Source organism: Lygodium microphyllum, chromosome 17 (assembly GCF_053477565.2).
Source record: "Lygodium microphyllum isolate KBCC chromosome 17, Lygodium_microphyllum_v1.1.10, whole genome shotgun sequence".
Classification (NCBI taxonomy): Eukaryota; Viridiplantae; Streptophyta; class Polypodiopsida; order Schizaeales; family Lygodiaceae; genus Lygodium; species Lygodium microphyllum.
The window spans coordinates 120,478,772-120,500,673 of record NC_141151.1 but is presented as its reverse complement, the minus strand read 5'-3'; the positions used below and the strand labels follow the sequence as shown (position 1 = coordinate 120,500,673).

Genomic DNA, 21,902 nt, shown 5'->3' with positions numbered 1-21,902 from the left:
TGCCCACAGCAGCATTTGGAAACTCCAAAGCACTGCCTTTGGTCTTGCGAGGCGGCACAGTTTGTGAGGAGAGGAGCCTACCGTATTCTCCACCGGGTGGGACCCAAACTTGGATGTATCTCGTAAGGGGATTTTTGCTGGTAGGCAATCAGCCAGGGCCATCACCTCTTCTATGAGGCCGAGATGCAGGACATGATTTTTCTCATTGAGGCTGGGTCTTGTGCAGTGGTCGCCTTGGAGGCTTTACCCATCTGCCAAGTATTGGAGCCCACAGCAGAGCGCTCAGAGATATGGGAGATCATAGGAAGTCTTACAAGATGGCATATTTGGAAGGCACGCTGTCAGGTGGTTTTTGGCGGGGAGTGCCTTTCAATATATGCGACTTTGGCAGAGCTTTGGACCTCCATCATCCACTCCCTCCGTGGCCGGTGGGACCAGGCAGGGCAAGTCTCGAGCTCGTCAGGAACTCAGTCTTCACTTTCTGTGCACTTGGGGCGGCCATGACCTGTTCTTCATGATGCAGGCGGGCAGCCCCAGATTGCAATACACCCCCCCTCCATGGATTCTTGCTCCCATCCCCCCTAGACCACCTTGAGAGGCTTGTATACATGATGGATTTGTTATTTGCATCAGCTCCAACTAGTCTGTTGAGCATGTGCACTTTGTTGTATTCAGCCTTCTGAGCAATATAATTAGCCACATTTTACTTACAAAAAAATAGTACTAGTTTGTTTATTTTTCATGTCAGGTGGGTTGCTATCGAGGTGGTTATGCCTTCACATTCTTATGGTCCAAGAGCCATCTCCTGAGCTCGAGTTGCAGGTATGCCTATGGCACTTAGTTGACATTGGAGCCATCTCTTGAGATAGAATAGAGTACAAGCACATATCCCGATTGCCTTGGTGATTGACTCTTCCTCCACTCTTTCAGTTGGGGAGTGCTAGGTCTTCCTTCTTCGTCCACTTGGTCCGTTTGCATGGTGAACTACTATCTTGGTAATACTTGACTTGCATTGGAGCAATCTCTCAAGGTTGAGATTCGGGCTTGCCTACGCCACTTGGTTAGTATAGGAGCTCTCTCCCAAGTTCATGTACACGCATGTTTTGCATGCTAGATGGCTGATTCTTGTTTGGCTATTCTGGCTAAGGGGTGTCAAGTCTACCTTCATTATTAGAGTATATAATTTCGTCTTGGTTCTCAACACCACACAAAGATCGACATCAAGTTCCTCTTTCTTCTTCATCAATATCCATGGTTGAGAGGGGGTTCCTATCCTTCACTTAGTACCTACAGGTTTTGGCATTTGTCTTTGACATCAGCCTCCCTTCCCTCTTGTACTTACCCTTTGCATTGCATGATTATCATCATCCTCATAAAAGAGCGCTTGGGCAAGTGAACACTTTGCCCACCAAGGACATTGTCCAAACGGCACTGTGTTGCATGTGCATTCTTATCATGTATCATTCCTCTATACATCTCATTGTGTAGTGCACCCCTAAGTGAGCTTTCTCCATTGGTGACTCTCTTACACCACACTTTCCTACTTCTTCACCCCTTTACTTCGTCATTGACAGCTTGGATGGGTGATTGGGATAGTCTTCTGTTTTGTGATGTTGGATCTGACCATCCCTTTATTTCCCCCATGGAAGCAACTACTCAAAAAAAGAGTGAAAAAAGAAGAGAGAGTTAAAAGTGGTTCCAGTTCCTTTACAGGTCTTGGTAGGCCAATGGGCAACTAATGAGCATCCTTTGTTCGATGCCCCAACCTTTCTAAGGTGACCCTTTTGGGCTCTCATGGTAAGATAATGATTGCCTTTGCCTTGGTAGGTCCTTGGGCAACTGATGTTCACCCTTGGCTTGATGTCTTGGCTACTTTGGGGTGGGACGCCTTAGGGTATTTTGGGGTGAGTTATCCTTGTAGTTCCTTTTTGGTTCCAGTTTTAGGCCTAAGAGGGGGTGTTAAGCTAAAAAAGATGCATTACACATTAAATCTTTATTAGCTCATTAAAAACAGCCTTAAAACTCAAATTTTACCAAAGTTCCTGTGTCCCATAAGCAAACACTCAAACTTTGGGAGGATCCACATCTATAAATAGGAGATTGCCTAGCCACTTTGTTTTATGTTTGTGTTTGAGTTTTTTGTGTTTCAATCATGGTCGTACGCTTGTTGCCCTAGCATATTTGTACACAATGTGCACACACACGCGCGCGCATGTGTGCACCCACCACCCACATACTGAACCCATTCTCATATGCACATACACTCACATAAGGGATAAAAGGAAGATGTTAATGTTCTCAGTACATGAGATACCTTTATTTTAAATTGTTAGCAGATTAGTCTCTAGCTGGCTAATGATGCTGAGTGACTTTGCTGTGAGTTTCTGTAGTCTAAATGCTGTTCCTATCACCTGGCTGATGTTGTTAACATGTGGCCTTTGCATTTCAAATTCAGATTCTCATTGCCGACTCGAAGAGCACAAACCTTTATGTTTAGCAAAAGAATGGTCTTCTATCAGGTGATGTATCATGTCACGTCCAAAACTAATGTGGTATATGTATTAATCATTTATTCCATATCTTATTTATCCAAAATTTGGCTGTTCTGATACGCAGGAGGATGGTGTTTTTATCTTGGCATTCCGAATGGCAAACATGCGCAAGCATCAAATTATTGAGGTAGGATTGTTGCAAACTGGTAGGACTATGATGGATATTTATTTATGCACTATATCATCTGCGACCCTTGGATATCTCATGTAGGTGTCATGATGAGATTCTATAGTGGTCTGGAATGTTGAATGTCTAGTGACCTTTTTGTTTGCTGAATAAATGAACAGTTTTGACTGCTGCATGCTATCATTTTATTAGTGGAATTAGAAAAATTGAGGTCATTATCCTATGGGTTACTTGATCTGTAAGTATTTGCATAGACTGCAGTATATGATATTCCCCATCGTATAAAGTGCTGATAGCATCAGGAAACATTTTTTCACCTGAGCTCATTCAAGTTTTCTGCATCCACAGATGTACTGGAGTAACATAATTGCTTCAAAAGATGAACAGTCTTTGACTCAATGTTTGTTCTGGAAACTTTGCAGGCCAATGTGAGATTGCTGGTTAGGTTCAACAATCTGGTCGTAGATGATGATAATAACTGTTCCGATTTTATCTTACTTCCGGTTTGTTCAAACTTCTTAATGTAGGTTTCTTTATGCATGCTGCTGTACGATGCTATTATTTGCATCACATTAGTCACTATCATACTTTCAATAATCAACCTTTTCAGGTAACACCTCAGGTGATTCCATGCACCATGTACAAGGGCATGCCAATCAGTTATTGCTACAAGAATAGATTATGAATACCATTTAACTAACTTGAAAAGGCACTGTGAGACACTCGTTCCCAAGTTTCCACATTCGCTTTTGCTGTTGTTCTTGGCATGCCTTTGTTGGCCTACTTTGGTAATCCTTGTAGATCTAAATCGTAATAGAGCTTTCCTTTTTGCAAGTATTGCTTTCTTTTTTGCTTGTCGTCTTGCTTGGATAACTTGTGTACATCCAAATCGTAATAGCACTGCTTTCTTTTTTGCCTTGAACTATTGCAAATATTTATTGATTTGTTAATAAAAGTACTGAGCATGCTCTTGTGATGTTGCTACAACTCACACGTACTGTTAGACACTCTGCAAGTTTACTCATAAACCCTGTTGTGAGCTGATGGAGCCCAAACCGGAAGGAAAAAACCAATGTACCAATCAAGAGCATGGACCTCTAGGATATGAAGAAGCTGTTGGCACTTTAGGGTAAGAGGATTCTTGTATATAGCCACAATAGAAGATTGCACTTGAATCAGCCTAATGTTTTTTGTCTCATATCTTGAATCACAGAGCCAATTAGCATGGGCTGAGTATGGCAAGTTACTCAGAACTCAAGCTAAAAGTTACTCATTGATGCTATTTTATAAATAGGATGTTAAAATGAAAAACACATTTAATGCTCACATTGACTAGCTTAACAGCATCAAACCAAAGCTTGGAGCTATCTAAGGGAACTGGAGATATAGATGAAACCTGCAGTTTTGCCTTGCAGCTTTACTAAACTCGGCTAGCAGAAAGATTAAAGTGCTTATATTTTTGGGAATATAATTTTTCTATGGGCTACAGACTCTCTCCTTTGTGGGTACAAAATCTAAAGGTAAACAGGAGTTCTAGGCTGGCTGCTCTAGAAAGTAAAATCCCCATACAAAATATAAAAGGGAGGAAACAAACAGAGCCTGCACAGGTGGCGCGGGTGCAATATCCTCTTCCATTTCCTCCTCTTCCTCCTCTCATATTTTCTTGATTAGTCTACCCATCAATCCCATCAATCCCCCATTAGCTCTTCCTAAAAGCCTGCCTCTCAAAGCTCCTAACCTCATACTTTGCCTTTTTCTAGACAATTGATCCTCAATCTCCGGAGCTAATTGAGCATTCTGTCTCGTTAATATTTAATAATTTTGCCAACCCCTTGCCAGTTTTGGTCTCTATTCTCGATGTTTGGTGTTCTAAATGGTTCTCTCTTTTTTATTTTCTCAAATTTTCTCTCTTTTTCAATTGTAATCATCACTACTTCCTCAAAGGTGGTTGGCTCCTTAATTTCTAATTTAGTCCCCACCTCTCTCTGTAACTTTTTCACAAAGTGTTTTACTTCAAACATTTTGGGTGCTCTCTCTCCTTTGCTTAGAGATGTGTTCCAACGATCCCAGAGCCGGGTGTATTCTAAGGTGAAAATTTCTATTGTCTGGTCTTCTTTTTCTTGGGAAAGTTCTATCTTTCACCAAAGGTCTTGGGAAGTCTAAGTGGCTTCTTGCCATTTCTTTTCATAGCTCTTGGTAGTTTCCCAAAGAAGCCTCTCGAGGAGTGATAATGTCAAAGCCATGGCTGAAATGCTCTCCGCCAAAGAGAATCCTTTGTTTCTCAAATACTTGTGCATCTTGCTTTCCAGACTTGCAAGCTACTATATAGCCGATGATTTCTCATCTTTGGCTAGTCTGCCATTTCATTTGTTAGAAGTCATCATGTCCACAGAAACTTGAAAGTTGTGTAGCTAGAATGATCTTCACAATGCTGACCATGGAGTAGATGACAATGCAACGTATCCATCCAAAGTTGAAAAAAAGCAACATCATCCAAGCTAGCTCCTGCCCGTCGCGCTATTGCCGCCATCGCGCCCAAGCTGAAAGAAACAGTGATTTTTGGTCAGGTTGTTGGACACTCCCCATCTAGGGCCTAGCTTCGGGATTGGCTTCACTCCACACTGCGCATTGGCACATCGGAGATAATAGAGGCAATTCTTATGGGTTAAGGGATCTTCATGGTCTCACTCACCTCGGCAAACACAGCTCGTGAGCTAGTGGATAGCTCACCTTATGCCTCCACGAAGGGGGTCATCTACATGCTTCCCTAGTACAGTGGCTTCACAGTGGAGGAATTCGCGCTCCACAAGAGGTTACTTAGACATCCGGTCACTTTATTATTCCCCGGAGTGGCAGTAGAGTATCGTCAGTTAGTGGAGGACTTTGGAGGGCTCTTCGACACAGTTCTTCCTGCCTCCTTCGCAGATGTAGTGATAGTCGCAAGAGTCCCAAAGGTACGGGTGTGGCTATGAAAGATACAAAGAACATACCAAAGTTTCTGAAGATTGAGACAAGCGGACACTCCTTCAGGCAACAAGTTATAGTGACTGGGCAGCTAGGACAATGCCTGCGATGCCATGACTTTGGGCACCAGGCAGTAGATTGCACGCGCTAGTGGACGTTAACAACTTTATACAGATCCAAGCGAGACGATAGAAAGGGAGACGGCAGGGGGGGCCTCAATAAGCCCCTCAGACACAGCCACGGCAGCAGAGAGTAGAAGGGCAAGCGATGGACCCTCGATAGAGCACCCCACAGCCCCCCTCCCCAAGTTCGTCCCACTCGGTAGGATCACAAACCCCCACATCCACTACCCACGGAAGTGTCACATGCTACCTCACCCAAGATCCCACACCCCCCACACCCATCCCCCCCCTCCTCCTCCCCATGGATCCCCCCCGACCCTAGCCCACAGCCTCTCCCTTCCAGGGCCACCGCGCTCCCCCCCCGCCCCCCCCACCCGCCTCATACCTCCGATCACCCCACCATCCCTTGATCTTCCTCCTTCCCACCATCTCCCCTGCCGATCAGTCCCCTTGATCCTCACCCAATACAGGTGATCCCCCCCCCCCCCCCCCCCGCCCATCCCTCCCCTTCCCGCAGGTGGTGACGAGCCTCATACACCTATATCCTCCCCTCACCAACAACGTAGTCCCCCCATCCCCCACAACCACCAACTCATCTGTCCCTGCCACCCGTCACACTTTCCCGAGACAGCTGCAACTGCTACCACAAGAGTTCCGCAATGGTCCGTGGTTCTACTAGAGAGTTGTGAAGCGCGGAGAGTTTCCACTATCTCTGGAGGTGGGGATCTTCGTGGTCCGCAAGTCACGGAGCGGCAAGGTCCATTTTCTAGCATCACCGGATGGACCAAACTATGCTTTCTTTCTTCATAGCTCTCATTCAGGAGACTAGATGATGACACAGATAGAGGAGGAGGTGAAGGGCCAGGTGGGAAATCACATCTCCCAATGGATGGGAGGAGGACTAACACTCTTTTCCCAGTAGTGGTCAGGTTTCATGATGGACATTAACTAGTGGGCTGGAGCCGAGTTTTCACATCTGAGCATTATTTTTCGAGCCCCTTCATAGTGGAGAGCACTGATGGATGTGATTGAGTGGCCCCTAGCACAGGCTACCCGTTTTTACCAATGCACAAAATCACACCTCTCAACATGGCTGATGATACCACGATGGTACCGCCTAGAGTATCTATTACCCCCATGGTCTGCCCAGGGGAATGGAGTTCACCTTTTAGACCTGCAGCAAAGCGTATTCGCATGTCCCATAGCTCTTCTTCTTCATGAGCAACTTCCACACGGTTAGTCACAGGTTTCCCTATGAATCTACATCTAGCATCTTGGAATGTGAATATCCTCCACTATAGTGGGGGCACGTGGTTTTAGGAAGTTGATTGTTCGGCAGGAGTTGCAGCCTGCCCTTGCCAGACAGATTGACATCTTACTTCTATAGGAGCACAAGCTCATGCCTAGGCCCATCAGATAGGAAAGATGCTCCCAAGGAGTTTGCATACCTATTGGGAGTATTCCATCGGTGCCCATGGCAGGAGTGGAGGCATATGTACCTCTATTGGCGCGAGCTTCACTGCATGTGTATGTGACCATGGGATGATTGTGGCAAGGAGGGTCCTATGGATTAGATTGGATATTGGGGACTCGTGCCTTGGAGTCCTCAATGTTTATGCCCCTACTGAGGTTAGAGCATGCAACAGATTCTGGGTGGAGATCGCAGCAGGAATCCCAGAGGTGGACTCTTGGATTATTGGAGGAGACTTTAACAACCTGGAGGCTTTAGAGGACCAGCAAGGCAAAGGCAAAGATTACCCGGGTATGGCAAGGGAGGAGCACGAGGCATGGGAGGTCTTCCTCCTCCTCGTAGTAGGGACACATGATGCTTAGCGGGACCCAGCTTTCCCTTGGAGAGAGAGAGGTCGTTGAACTTCTCTTGGGGATATCCCTTCACAGAGGATAGGTCGCTGGTCTTCTCTTGGGGAGAGGTTCCTTGTCACAGAGAAGATGGGACACTCCCTCCTATACCCCTTCACAGAGAAGGAGTTACAGGAGGTTTTCCATGCACAAGACGGGCAGAAATGCCTGAGAGAGAATGGCCTTTCTAAGGCCTTCTTCACTACCTGCTAGGAGGTGGTGAAGGACCCCCTATTGCTGGCCTTTCAAGAGATTTTCAGCTTAGGACAAATGCCAGGGAGTCTATCGGCAGGTTTGATCAATCTCCTCCCCAAAGGGAGAGACCTGCTGGAGCTATCCCAATGGAGACCGATCACCCTGTTGTTAGTGGTCTATAAGGCATTAGCCAAGATGATCGGTAGGCGACTCCGCCCCGTACTTCTAGACATCATTCATGACACATAGATAAGTTTTGTCCAAGATAGGAGCATCCTAGACAATGTCTTCACCTTCTTCGAGGTGACTAAGTGGGCCCAACATAGTGGTCAGGGATTGGGTGTACTTCTCTTGGACTTCAAGAAAGCCTATGATGACAGGGTTGACTTGGACTTCTTAGAGGGCACCATGGTGAGGTTGGGCTTCCCCCAAGCATGGATCCGCGGGGTCTCTACACTTTACAGATTGGCTACCAACAAGGTTCTCATAGGAGGCAGGAGGTGAGGGGAGTTTCAATTGGAGAGATTGGTATGGCAAGGCTGTCCTCTTGCCCCATATCTGTTCCTACTCTTTGCAAAGGCGATGTCCTACTTTCTCCGGGCATGTGTGAGCGGGCTACGTGGCCTTCAACTTTCGGTGAGGAAAGAGACGGAGCTGTTAGATTCAGAGTATGCAGATGATACTGCCCTTTATATACAAGATGATGAGTTGATACTGGAGAGAGTGAGACTAGCCCTGGAGATGTTTTGCACTGTAGCTGGAGCAAAAATCAACTAGCGAAAGTCGGTTGGTTTGCTTACGGACCCGAACTCTAGCACGGAGTGGGGCATCCACTTGGGATTCAGATGGGTGTACAAAGGGCAAACCGTCCAATACCTAGGGTTCCAGGTGGGACTCGATATTACTCTTGCCCAGTAGTTTCTTCCTGTTCTCGACTCTATCAAGCAGAAGTTGGCCTACTAGGGTATTGCCCTTCTCTCCTTAATAGGCCGAGCCATGGTGGTCAACGAGGTCCTCCTAGCGATGGCTTGGTACATTGCCTCGTATTGGTGCTTCTCCTCGTCTTATGTAGTTCAGCTTCATTACCTAGTGCAGAATTTTCTTTGGGCCGGCTCAGACGGTTCCAGGGAGTCTCGGGCCAAGGTGGCATGGGCGACCATCATTCGGCATCAGTGTGAGGGAGGGCTTGGAATCATAGACCTAGATTTCGAGAGCCTTGGCCTTTTGGGAAAGCTAGTAGTCCACGGACTCACACTAGGAGGGAAGACCTAGAAGGTCCTTCTGCAGGAAGGTCCCCAAGAATGCAGACCGAGGCTTTGTGGTGCTTGGAGGCCATCTTTGAGATGGATCTTCACGACGGCCTAGATCACGCCACCCAGATCTTCCTTTCTCTGCAGCCTACTTCGTGTGTGGTAGGGCCTCCGCAAGGCCCTAATTCAAAGCCCCCCAGGATACCAGGAGGAGGTAGATTGCTAGCCGATGGTCTGGAACCCTCTGGTCAAAGATCACGACGGGATACAGATTGGTGAGTGCCTCCACATCGAGTGGGTTGGATGGGAGGTTGGCCCTGCTCGCACTATCAGGACATGGCGGGAGGTGTACAAGATGGTGGATCAGGAGGTACTGCAGCAGGCACCAGGTTGTCAGCGAGGAGTTGAGTTGAGGAGAAGGGAGATTGACATAGTGATCCCTCAAGAGTGGCTTAATCCTCCAATTCGAGAGCCGGCGCAGTCTGGCAAGGTGTGGGCCGCTAGAGTCTCACTGGCATGTATCCCTCTACAGGTGTCACAAGTAGAGTGGGCGGCGCACCCTACGGGATTTTCTTCATTGTGTAGGATGGGGGGCATTTGGTCCTTCATAGAGGGCAACAGGATGAGGAGATCGTTGGCCTTCCTTGGAGGAGGATTCGTGCGGTTGGTCTCCAAGGAAGACTTGGCGTCTGGACCCCTGTGTTCTGGGAGGAGTTTCGGGAGTGGTGCCTCTAGATATGGGAGAGCAAGCCACTTGATGAGCTGAAGTGAGACCTTGGAGAGTGGCTATGGCTTGTCACTGCGGTCGCCAAGAAGCCACTAAGGTTCTTGGAGTACACAGCCAGGATTGGCAGACATGTACTAATATAGGAGAACTTGGACTGGGCGTCTTCATGTAGTAGATACTGGGCAGAGCATAGCATCGTGAATGCCTTTCGTTGGACTTTCTGGCACCACCTATGGAACAGCTGGAGGCCGAGGAGGATATTGTATTTCCTATGGCTCTTGGCACATGGAGGTCTCGCGATTGGGAGTTGGCTAGCCCAGATACAGCAGGATGGAGGATGTAAATGCTACCCATAACAGCATTTGGAAACTCCAAAGCACTGCCTTTGGTCTTGCAAGGCGGCACAGCTCGTGTGGAGAGAAGCCTGCCGCATTCTCCGACGTCTGGCACCCAACCTTGGATGTATCTCGTGGGAAGCTTTCTGCTTGCAGGCAGTCAACCAGGGCCGCCACCTTTTGTATGAGGTCGGGATGCAGGATGCAATTTTCATCATTGAGGCTGGGTCTTACGCAATGGTCGGCATGGAGGCCTTACCCAACTGCCAAGTACTGGAGCCTAGAGGAGACCGCTCTGAGGTATGGGAGATTGTAGGGAGTCTTACAAGATGGCACATTTGGAAAGCAGGTTGTCAGGAGGTTTTTGGCAGAGAATGCCTTTCAGCATAGGAGGCGACCTTGGCTAAGCTTTGGACTTCCATCATCCACTCTCTCCGCGGCTGGTGGAACCAGGTGCAGGGTGAGTCTCGAGCTCGTGAAGAGCTCCATTTTCATTTTGTACATATCTAGGGCGGCTAGGACCTGTTCTTCATGATCCACGCAAACAGCCCCAGATGGCGATACATCCCCCCTCCATGGCTTCTTTGCCTCCATCCCCCCTAGACCGCCGCCTTGAGAGGCTTGTATACATGATATATTTGTGACTTTGTATCAGCTCCAGCTAGTCTATTGAGCATGAGCACTCCATTGTAATCAACCTTTTGAGTAATATAATTAGCCACAATTTATTTGCAAAAAAATTTGAAAAAAAACAGCCCTAACCACCCCCCTTCCCCCGCCAAAATGTCTTAACTCATGGTGCTATCTATGGAACAATTAGCTGGATTCCTTATGGATTGTTAGCAAGATCATCAAATTTAATTTGGAATCATTGAGCCAATATGTCTTGGTAATAATTGATATACAAAAGGTTTGTTCTATCCCTCCCTCTTGAAATCCATCTTGTCCTCGAGACATTGCTTGAAGTATTTCTGATCCTATAGTGTCTTCATAAGCTACAAGTATTTTTGGATAGTCTTTTGAAATACTTTTTTTGCATCCATTTAGAATCTAAATGAGAGTATTTTTTAAATTCTTAAAGGAATTTTCTAGAAATATTTATTCCTTGTTTTCCGATCATATGAAAGACTATTTGCTCTAGTTGAAGCATCTCCTTCTATTCATCTACTTTAGGTGGATCCTCCATTATAGGTTCCAATGGTGGAGGCCCTTCATAAGGCTTCAGAAGATGGATATGAAAAGCATTGTGAATTTTCCAATGCTCTAGAAGTTGTAACTTTGTAACAAACATCATTAATCTTTTCAGTGACTTGAAATGACCCATAGTTTCTTGCTACGAGCTTAGTGACTTGGGATAAAGCTTGTTAGAGCTTTTTAGATGAGCTTTGTCAAATTTCAGCCACACCCAATCTCCTTTTGTAAAATCAATTGCCTTCGCTTTCTTTTGTTTTTCGTGAGATCTTTGGATAGCTTGTCTAACTTGGTCGAATGTTTTATCTATAACAATCACGAACTCATCGGCATGAAATATCTTCTTTTTGGTTTTTGAGAATAGGTAATAAGAGTAGTTTTCCATATATGATTTCAAATGTTGCTTTACCTGTACTGTAGAAATATAAACTGTGTTGTTATGGACATATTCTGCGAAAGACAAATACTTTTTCCATTGTTGATTGGCTTTATGGCAATAGCACTTTAGTATATCCAATATTGTGAGATTGACTATCTGTTTGAGGATGATAAGAAGAAGAAAATGTAAGCTTTGTATCCAAATTTTCAAAAAGAGCTTGCTAAAAGAGACTAGTCGTGGATCTCTATCACCCATAATTGATTATGGCAACCCATGATACTTAAAGATTTGTTGAATAAATATTCTAGCCATATGTTGAGACTTGATAGTCTTCTTGATTGGAATAAAATGAGCGCGTTTGCTAAACTTGCCAATAATAGTCCATATACCATCATTTCCATTTGTTGATTTTGGCAAGCCAAAAATCAAATCCATAACAATGCTTTCCCAAGGTTAGCTCGGAATTGGTAATGGTTGCAAAAGCCTTGCAGGCTTTTGGCAATCAAACTTAATCTTTTTGCACACAAGACATTCTTAAATAAATTGCTCAATGTCTTATCAAAGACTTGGTCAAAAGAAATATATTTCAAGTGCCTTGATTGTGGCCAAAATATCATGATGAGCCATGTAAGGTGCTGCATGATATTCTTCCATTACTTTAGGCCTGAAATCTTGAGTAACACATAACTTATTCCCCATCATAAAAAACCCATCGTTAATAACATAAGACTTTACCCTTTTACCAAGTTGTGAATTCACCCAAATGATTTTAAAATCTTCATCAAAATCATACATGTCTCTCATACTAGTGAAATCTATATGATTAATCATGGACATTACATGAATTTGAGGTCTTCTTGACAAGGCATTAGCTACCTTGTTTTGCTTTCCAAGATTATGCAATATTTGAAACTTAGGTTGAGCTAAATAATTGACCCATCGAATATGCTTTTTAGAAATCTTTGGTTAGTTGAGAAAATTTCTCAAACTGTCATGGGCTGTCTTGATGAGAAATTCTCTACCTAAAAGATAGTGTCTCCTATCTTTTAAAGCTTGAATGATGGCCATTAACTCCTTTTCATAGGTAGTAGCATTTCTTTTTGCATTTTACAATCTTCTGCTTGCATAAGCAATTGCATGTCCTTCCTGGTTTAAGATTATACCAATGCAGTCTCCTAAAGCATCACATTCCATAAAGAAAGGTCTCGGCAAATTCTGTGTAATCAAAACATGTGTTTTGTTGATATAGAACTTTAGAGCCTCACAAGCTTCCTTTTCTAGTTTGGTCCATCGGAATACCACTGTTTTCTTAGTTAAATCATGCAATGGTCCACCAACCACTGTAAACCATGTAATGAATCCCCCATAGTAGGAGCATAATCCCAAGAAACTTTGAATTTCATGAACACTCAATTCTGACTATTCTACAATAGTCTTGACTTTTTCTAGAACCGATCCGAATTCCATCTTCGGATACAATATGGCCCAAGTAGTGAATCTCTTCTGGAAAAAACTCACTCTTTTTGCCATTGACATAAAGTTTGTGTTTGGGAGTTCTTGAAACACTATTTTCAAGTGTTGCTTATGCTCTTCTTCATCTTTTAAATGAAACAATGCATCATTAACGAAAGTACTTGTAAACTTCTAATGTGCACTAATGATTCTTTCCATCATTCTATTAAAGGTTGCAGGAGCATTGGTGAGACCAAATGGTAGTAGAAGAAACGCGTACAAACCAAAAGTTGTTCTGAATGTTATTTCATGAATATCTTGAGGAGCAATCATTATCTAATGGTAGCGACTTTTCAAGTCAATCCAGGTGAATACTTTGGATCTATCCAATCTATCCAAGATATTATCAATTCTTGGAATAGGAAACCTATTCCGAATTGTACTTTTCTTGAGGGCCCTATAGTCCACACACATGCACCAAGATCCATCTTTCTTTTGCACTTAGAGGACTGGAGAGTAAAAAGATGAGAAATTGGATCTTATTAGATCCTTCTCCAAGAGCTCATTCACTTGCTTCATAATCTCTTGTTGTGTTGGACTCACACGATAGGGTGGCCTATTTGGAGGTAAGCTCCTAGGAATGAGATCAATGTGATGATCTTCTGGCCTCTTTGTTGGTAACTCATTAGGTAAAGTGTTTGCAAAACAATCTTCATACTCCTTTAAGAAACTCATTCAGTCCTCATTCATATCTGAGATGGATTCTTCAATTCTAAACTCTTTGTTAGAATCTTTAATAAAAATCAAATACGAGAAAATAGATTTTTTCATTGCTTTACAAATTTGTACATGGGATAAGATGAAAATAGAGTTTCCTTCCACTCCCACATCAAAAGATACATTTTTACCATTGAAAGGGAATCTAAACTTATTTTGATTTCAATCAATGGTTGGATCTATTTTTCTATACCAAGGTATTCCTAATATAACATCACAATGACCAAGATCTCCCATGACAAAACTCTCATGATCTATATAATCTCCCATCTCAATTCGTAGTTTCCCAAGAATGGTGTTGAGATGTTTGCAATCACACCTACTTCAGTCTCTTTGGAAGGAGTAGTGAGAGCTCAGGACAAGAATCCCATAAGCACAGTAGAAGGATGTGTTGCCTAGACTTTCCTTTGAAGTATTCTACTTGCTTCCCTTTTTTCAATGATAATGATAGTACTCTTTTCTTTCTAGTAAAGTATCTGTATCATTATCCACAGACAAAATTGTGTTTATGAGTCTAAGTCTCAATCTTGGAACCTAATTCACTTGTGTGACAGGTGGTCTTATCTTCTGTCTATGTCTTCATGAGTTTGTTCTTCATCTTTCAACCTCCATAGCTTCCACATTGCCATGTCCTAGATGTTGTGCTAAGAAATGCACTTAGCTACTTAAATAGCCCAAAAACATACTTATTGTAGGCTTATTTTAGCCAAAACCCTAAAACGGGGAGCGAATCGAGAAAGTTAAGTGGGAGAGGATCTAGAACTCTAATTTTCTATAAATTGGTAGCCAGCCCTCCACTCTTTCACAATATCGTTTTTGCAGGTTTCAAGTGTTACCAATTTGCTGCCCACACCTCGGTCACGGAGGACACCTCAGCCCTTGCTGTCCATCACTGTTCCCTACAGTCTGGTGCCTGTTTCCAGCCCTCCACACGCTGATTGCTGCTGTTTGCAGGCTCCAGCTGCCACCTTGACAATTTTCTCTCTCCTATTTGCAGTCACTGCAGTCTTTCTCTCTCCTGCAGGCTGTCATGTCTGCGTTTTCAGTCTTTCTCTCTCTTGCAGGCTCCGTTTTTAGTCTTTCTCTCTCCTGCAGGCTCCGTTTTTAGTCTTTCTCTCTCCTCATTGCTGTTTGCATCAGATTCAGCTTCTCACTGCTGCGTTTGCTAGTGTTCGACATCCGAAGGCTGCCTTGCTGTGATTCGGGATCCGTTCGGAGTAAGATACACTCTCCAGCTCATTATCCCTGCCCCGATCCTAGAGATACAGGAGTTCGAGGTTCAGTATTTATTCACTGCATAGTGTGTTTGCTGCATGAGCATCGTATTATTAGTAGTCATATCATTTCATTTATTCACTATGTTCATTGTCTCTGAGTTACTCTAACCCTAACCCTAACTGTGTTCTTTTTATCACTCTATGCTTTGTCGTACGGTTTTTGTTTATGTTTCTATGCTAGGGTATTTTTCTTTACACTAGATCCATGCATTTTCACATGGTATTAGAGCTCAGGTGAGCATGGCACTGCCTCTCCAGTCTCTTCTCACCTCTAATCATCTTTGCCTAGCTCACATCCAGCTCAGGACTTCATTTTCAACTTCATCTTTAACTTGACCTTGAGTCTAGGCAAACAGCACATACCTCTGTTGGAGCTTCTTGATCTCCTCATCTAGGCCATAACTCTTGAAGCCTTTTTCTAGGGATATCCCCCCTAGGTCAGGGCACAACCATTCATCACGTCAATCTTTGACATTATCATCTCTTTGCTTCAGCATAGTTGTCTAAGCAGTATGTTGCTTGTTTTGCGCTACCTCTGTGTCGTATATACAGTCCACAATGTTGACGTTTATCATGGGGCATTCAAAGCCTAGGATATGAGCTATCCTCTCACCAAATATTAGCTCAAATGGCTATCAGATCGAACTGCTGTAGTCAGAAAAACAGTCGATGCAAAAACCCTAACAGAAGGCAGCCATAGCTATTTTAGTTCAAGCTAATTTTTTCCTTCATCCTCTCTCTCTTGCCACTTAAACCAGGCCAAGGCCACTCTGATTTGAAGTTCCTAGCATCAAATCAAGGAGGGGAAGATTTGGATTTGGAAGATCTTGAAGTTTTTTGGAAGACCCAAGAATATGTAAGTATAGTGTCTATTGACACTCATTCAGTGGCTTTTCCCACTTGTGTCCTTTGACACAATTAGCTCATTTGGTGATCTGATCTAAGAATTTTGGTGCTGATTTACTGCTGCTCCAGCCATCCAACATGGGAAAAGATTCTCCAACAGCTCGCTTCAATGGAGTCAGGTTTCACACCTAGCAAATTTGCATCAAGCTCATCCTAACAAAGAAGGGCTTTTGGGCCATCACCAATGGACAAGAGAAGAAGCCTCCGGATGCTACCCTAGTAGCTACCTGGCAGAAGGCTGATGACAAAGCACAATCCATCAAATTGGAGTTGGATGACAGCTACATCCATCATGTAGATGCTTGTGACACGTCCCATGACACTTGGGATAGATTACATTGTTTGGTGCACAATCCAAGTTCTCAAAGTATGGTTTACTGATTGAATTCTTTCGACTTGATATGAAGCCTAATACATCCCTGGCATCTCATCTGAATTACATGAAAAGTCTCCTAACTCAGCTTGTAGGAATAAATCTGAAAATAGATGAAGATATTTGTATTGGTGTGTTGTTAAAAAACCTGTCTCTTGACTATAATAATTTGTCAACTACATTGATCAACATGTCTAGTCCTAAACTGATTGGCATTAAGGCCTCCCTACCAGAAGAAGAAAAGAAGGTAAAAGCCAAAGAAAAACCAAGCATCTCTAAAGATGAACAAATGTTATATGTAGGTATCAGGTATAAGGGCAAGAAAGATCAATTGGTATGTGCCTTCTGCAAAAGGATCGGGCACACGAAGAAATTTTGTTGTGCCAGGAAGAGGTTCCAAAAGTCCTATGTAGTTGTTAAAGAAGAAGAACACCAGGAAGCAAAAGAAGAATAAGACCACCAAGAGAAGGACAAACCTCATGAGTCCTATTCTGATAGAATTTTTAGCCTTGTATTGCCTAGGCCTAATGCTTCTAACATAAGCTTGTAAACTCCTCATATAACCTTGTACTATAGCCTCTATACACTTTGTGAGACCCGTGTTACAGCCTCTGGATATCCACCATGTCTTTGGTATCCACACTTAGCCTTTTCTATGACAGCCTCTGGTGTTTACCATGTCTGTGGTATGCCCACACTTCAGGTGGTGCTCACTAAAGCCTCTACACTTTATACTATTAGTTGTGATTGAGGAGGGGTGTTGAGATGTTTGCAATCACACCTACTTCAGTCTCTTTGGAAGGAGTAGTGAGGGCTTAGGACAAGAATCCCATAAGCACAGTAGGAGGATGTGTTGCCTAGACTTTTCTATAAAGCATTGTACTTGCTTCCCTTTTTTCAATGATAATGATAGTACTCTTTTCTTTTCAGTAAAGTGTTTGTGTCATTATCGACACACAAGATTGTGTTTATGAGTCCAAGTCTCAATCTTGGAACCTAATTCACTTGTGTGATAGTTGGTCTTGTCTTTGTCTATGTCTTCATCTTTCAACCTCCATAGCTTCCGCATTGCCATGTTCTAGATCTATGTATTTTCACAAATGGGAGTAACTTTAGACTCCATTCCTTGAAAAGCAGCACCTGACATTTCTAGTGTTCCAAACCTCTCCTTTGGTAGATGTAGAGCTTCAACAATCCGAGGATGGATATAATGATATGTAGCCCCTGTATCAAAATGAATGAGAGCAGGTTGATTAGCAATCTTACCCCAAGCCATCAAGCTTCCTTTTCTCTGATAGAGTTTCATCCTGTTGTAAGGATTCCTTAGGTACAACATTTGCTTGAGGTGTTTTTTGGGGCTGGTTTTCCTTCTTTACCTTATTAGGGCATTGACCAGTCATGTGTCCTTTTTCTCCACAAGAGAAACATCGTCCTTCTCTTGTATATTCTACTAATTGCTGATATATTCGCTTCTTTTTGCATGGCAAAGGTGATCTATCTTTATCCTTATGCTTTGATTCTTGTTTATTTGCCTTCTTTTGGTCAAACATCTTGATCTTTTTCCTTTGTGGTCCTTCTTTTCAGGCTTTACCAAGTATCCATGGCATATGTAGTCCTTCAACTTCTAAGGCTGCATCTTGGGCTGCTTCCAAAGTATCAAGGTTTGTCATCTTGACGGCTCACCATACCGTCAGATATAATCCATGGATAAACTTTCTCATCTCCATACTGGAAGGAACTTCATAAAGAGATATAAACTTAAGAGAAACGCTACAAATTTGTTGATATATGTTTCAACATTGTCTCCATGGCTTTGCTTTAGCTCATTCCATTCTTGTTGCACATCAGCTTCAAATAATGAAGTCAAAAACTTCTTATTGAACATCTTAAACTCTTTCCAAGACTTGGGTTCCTTTTCCTCTTGAACAACTTTAAGCCACCAATTCAAAGCAGCATCCTTTAGATGCATTTTAACCATTCTAAATTTTTTTTTTTCATATAATCTTCACCACCAAAAGTAGCATTAAACTGTCTATTAAAAGATAGGTTTCTGAGAATCTCTCTTAGCATAGAAAACGTCAAACTTGACGCTTTTCTCTCCAAGCTTGAAGTCTCTTTTAGCATTGTTTTCCTTTGCTAAGAGCATCTTTGGAGATTCAACTACCATGGAAATAGCCTGTTCTTTGATTTTCTCCATGCTCTTCTCCATGGAGAGATTCTTGGAACAAGAGGACAGCTTGTGTATAATGAGACTTTGAAGTCACCGCTTGGGTGGAACCTAAAACGATAGGTGATATGTTACCTTTTGTAGACTTAGTTGCATCAATAACATTGATATCTTTCATGCTGAGGTAGGCCTTCGCAGTCGTAATACCATCTATCTCAAGAGCCATCTCGGTAAGGAAATCTTCAAAGACATTCACTTCAGCCCATGCTTTCCTTCTCTCCATCAAAGCTTGAAATTCTGGATCAATTTCCAGCTCCTTGTATCTTTGTATCTTTTCATAATGAGAGAAGCATGCAGATACAGAGTGTTGAGAGCCTTCCTGTTGTTCACGAAAATTCTCCTCTTTGCCTATTAACATGGTAAGAAAATTGGGTCCAAAGATCTTGTCACCCAGAAAAGTTCTTGCAAAGAAGAAGTCCTTGCTCTGATACCACTATAAGTGCAGAAAAGAACGTGAGAATGATAATACTTTGAACTTAACCAACTTGATCAATTATCATCATGAAAAATTAGAAGATAAGACTGAGAGAGAGAAAAGAGTCGCCAGCACGTTGAGAGAAAAACCGGCCCCTCCCCCTTTTCAAGAATTTATTGAAACAAAACCATACGCACCAAGTGCTTGAACCATATACAAAAGGGCTGATTTGTTGCAATTCTGAAAACTAGGGTTTTGAAACCCTAATTTCTGCAAACTCCGAGGAGCAAGTTGACTATCTTCTTTTGTGCTTGAATTAGATCAAACTAAGTAGAACGTGTTTCTTGGATGAGAGATAGGTAGAAGAGTATAAAGCATGTAGCTGAAATTTCAGCACAAGAGCTTGTTTTAAATGATGAGAGAGTCCTTCAATATATAGGTGTAGGGCTTGGGTACTCAAAAGTGGAAAATAGAGGCTGCAAATGACAAGTATTTGCTGAAAATGACAAGTGTAGGGACACTTGTCTCTTCAAAATGACACATGTTCTCTTCTAGATATCACATGCCACTTTTCTCAAGAAAGAAGCTTCCGAACCTTTTACTCTAAAAAACTCTCGAATGGTTAAGAATTTGAGATAGATATTAAAGACAAAATTGTTTCTTGTGAAATTCTGGAGCCTTTGACGTAAATAGAATTTCCGTTTAAGCAACTTTCAAAAATAGTAACCTCCTAAATTTTAGGAGTTACCAAATTTAGCTTTTGGAGAGCTTTGTTATATAGATTCACCGGTTCATGGTTTGTTTCTTTGATCATGAGCATCTGGATTTACTTTCTAAAACCACTCATTATATAGGCTTCTAGTCAATGTGACTATCTGAGTGTAAAGTCTTAGTCATCTGAGCTTTTTGGTCAATTTGACCGCCCAACCAAAACTTTTAATTTCTCTTGGGCATCTCGTCAATGACAACCCAAGTACAATTATAGGGCGTTCTAACCATTGGCCATCCTTAAATAGAAAGATGAACATTTAATCATATTTTGAAATACTTAAATAATACAAATTACCTTTTAAAGTACATGAGCATTAAATTGATTTGGAATCATTGAGCCAATATGTCGTGGTAATAATTGATAGACAAAAGTTTTGTTACATTAGCCTTCAAATTTCTGTAAGGAAATCAAGGAATAGGCTTTACTCTTCTAATGCTCCCAAACTTCAAGGCAGAGGACAGGTGGTACAAGCTACTCAATTTTACACCATCCATGTGGAATCACACACCTTTAAGAATATGGTCATTTTGATTTTCTTGTGGTGGTTGTGCCTAGATAGATTGACATTGCTGTGTTATTGGGTTTAGTGCCTAGTTGAAGCATTCTTAGAACTTTATCTTCACCAAACTACGTACTCCAAAATAAAATTAGTAGTCCAAGAAGAGCATTAAAAAAATCAAAATGACTGCCACAGAGAACATCGCCAAAGCCTCTATGAAATGACAACCCTACTGTAGTCAAAGTTGTGTTTCCTATTTTGACTTATGAATTGAGGAAGTGGGCCTCAGATACTTTGATAGATCTTCTTGATAGTGAGTGAGACATCAGGTGCATGTTTTAGTTGGTGCACATGCTATAAGTAGAGGTCTTTTTAAGGAAGCATGATTACTATCTTACTCTAGTTTTGGCCTAGATCAACTGTTCAGAAATTTCAAGCTTGATATGGAGGTTTTCTTACTATATGAAGTACTGAAAATATGCTGCTATGCAGTGAAAATATGTTCATGGTCATTTCAATATGGATACCATTTCTCCTTGAATATTTTGCAGAAGAAGTCCTTATCATGAAGAGACATATTTACTTGATTTAGGGATTCAATTCATAATCAGGTGTGGTACAAAATGTATTTCAGGTGCTAGGAGGAAGTGAAGTTTTCCTTGGGCTGCCCTGCCTTGTGAAACACCCAATAACATCATCAAGCTTGCTACATGGCTTAACACTCAAGGTTGTGATTCCATCCATGTTTATTTGGCCATCTGCTGCTAACATTATCCGTTTCTAAAATGTAATTATGATGGTTATAAATGTAGTATATTGCAGAAACAAATAACAAGTTTTGATCCTGTAAACCATTTGCAGTTGTCGATTTGAAATTTAAACCTTAGCTGTTAAGTGCTATTTTTGTCAAGGAAAGTTCCCCATTGATTGCTTATACTAGTTAGCGAATTTAAAATTGCTACTATGGAGCAACTAATATGCCAGCCTGTGAATGTCGTTGGGAATATTGTAGGTTGTCTGTGAAACGAGTGTTAGTATGCTAGAAAAGCAGTGTGTGTTTAAAACCTGTATGTCTGTGTGCGCATGCACACATTTTTTGGTGCTATCCTTGATCACAGGAGCTTATTCAGCAACTGTTGCTCCTGTCTGATTCCACTTTCCTTCTTTTTGGTTTGGCAAGCTTTTTTAGCTCCTTGGTTCTTTCCTAGTCAACTTGAGACCCTACGATTCTTTCTTACACTTACTGTAGAAGATCTCTGCAGCGATCTCTTTTTGACAGCCTTGTCACTATAGGATTGGATAGACCTCAATATCATCTTTTTAATGAGTGTTTCTGAACATTTTAGGCTGCACTTTTTGGTAATGTTCGTCCTATTTGTATTTTATTAGTTAACATAATATCTTTCCGCAAAAAAGAAGTGTGTGCTCACATACACCTGTGTGAGTACATGTGCATAAATACACCATGACTGGTATTCGAGCAGGAATCTGAGTGACCCTTA

At 42.4% G+C, this 21,902-nt stretch overlaps 1 protein-coding gene across 3 annotated transcripts in view; it reads left to right on the top strand.

Moving 5' to 3' along the window:
* Nucleotides 1-21,902, top strand: part of LOC148022306 (uncharacterized) — a 160,610-nt gene that overhangs the window by 93,284 nt on the left and 45,424 nt on the right. For all 3 annotated transcript variants that reach the window (XM_087697940.1, XM_087697939.1, XM_087697941.1), the window contains exons 7-10: nucleotides 2,456-2,519; nucleotides 2,617-2,679; nucleotides 3,102-3,182; nucleotides 21,035-21,127. In XM_087697940.1, the coding sequence (XP_087554066.1) occupies nucleotides 2,456-2,519; nucleotides 2,617-2,679; nucleotides 3,102-3,182; nucleotides 21,035-21,127 (301 nt within the window). The remainder of the gene's footprint in view (nucleotides 1-2,455; nucleotides 2,520-2,616; nucleotides 2,680-3,101; nucleotides 3,183-21,034; nucleotides 21,128-21,902) is intronic.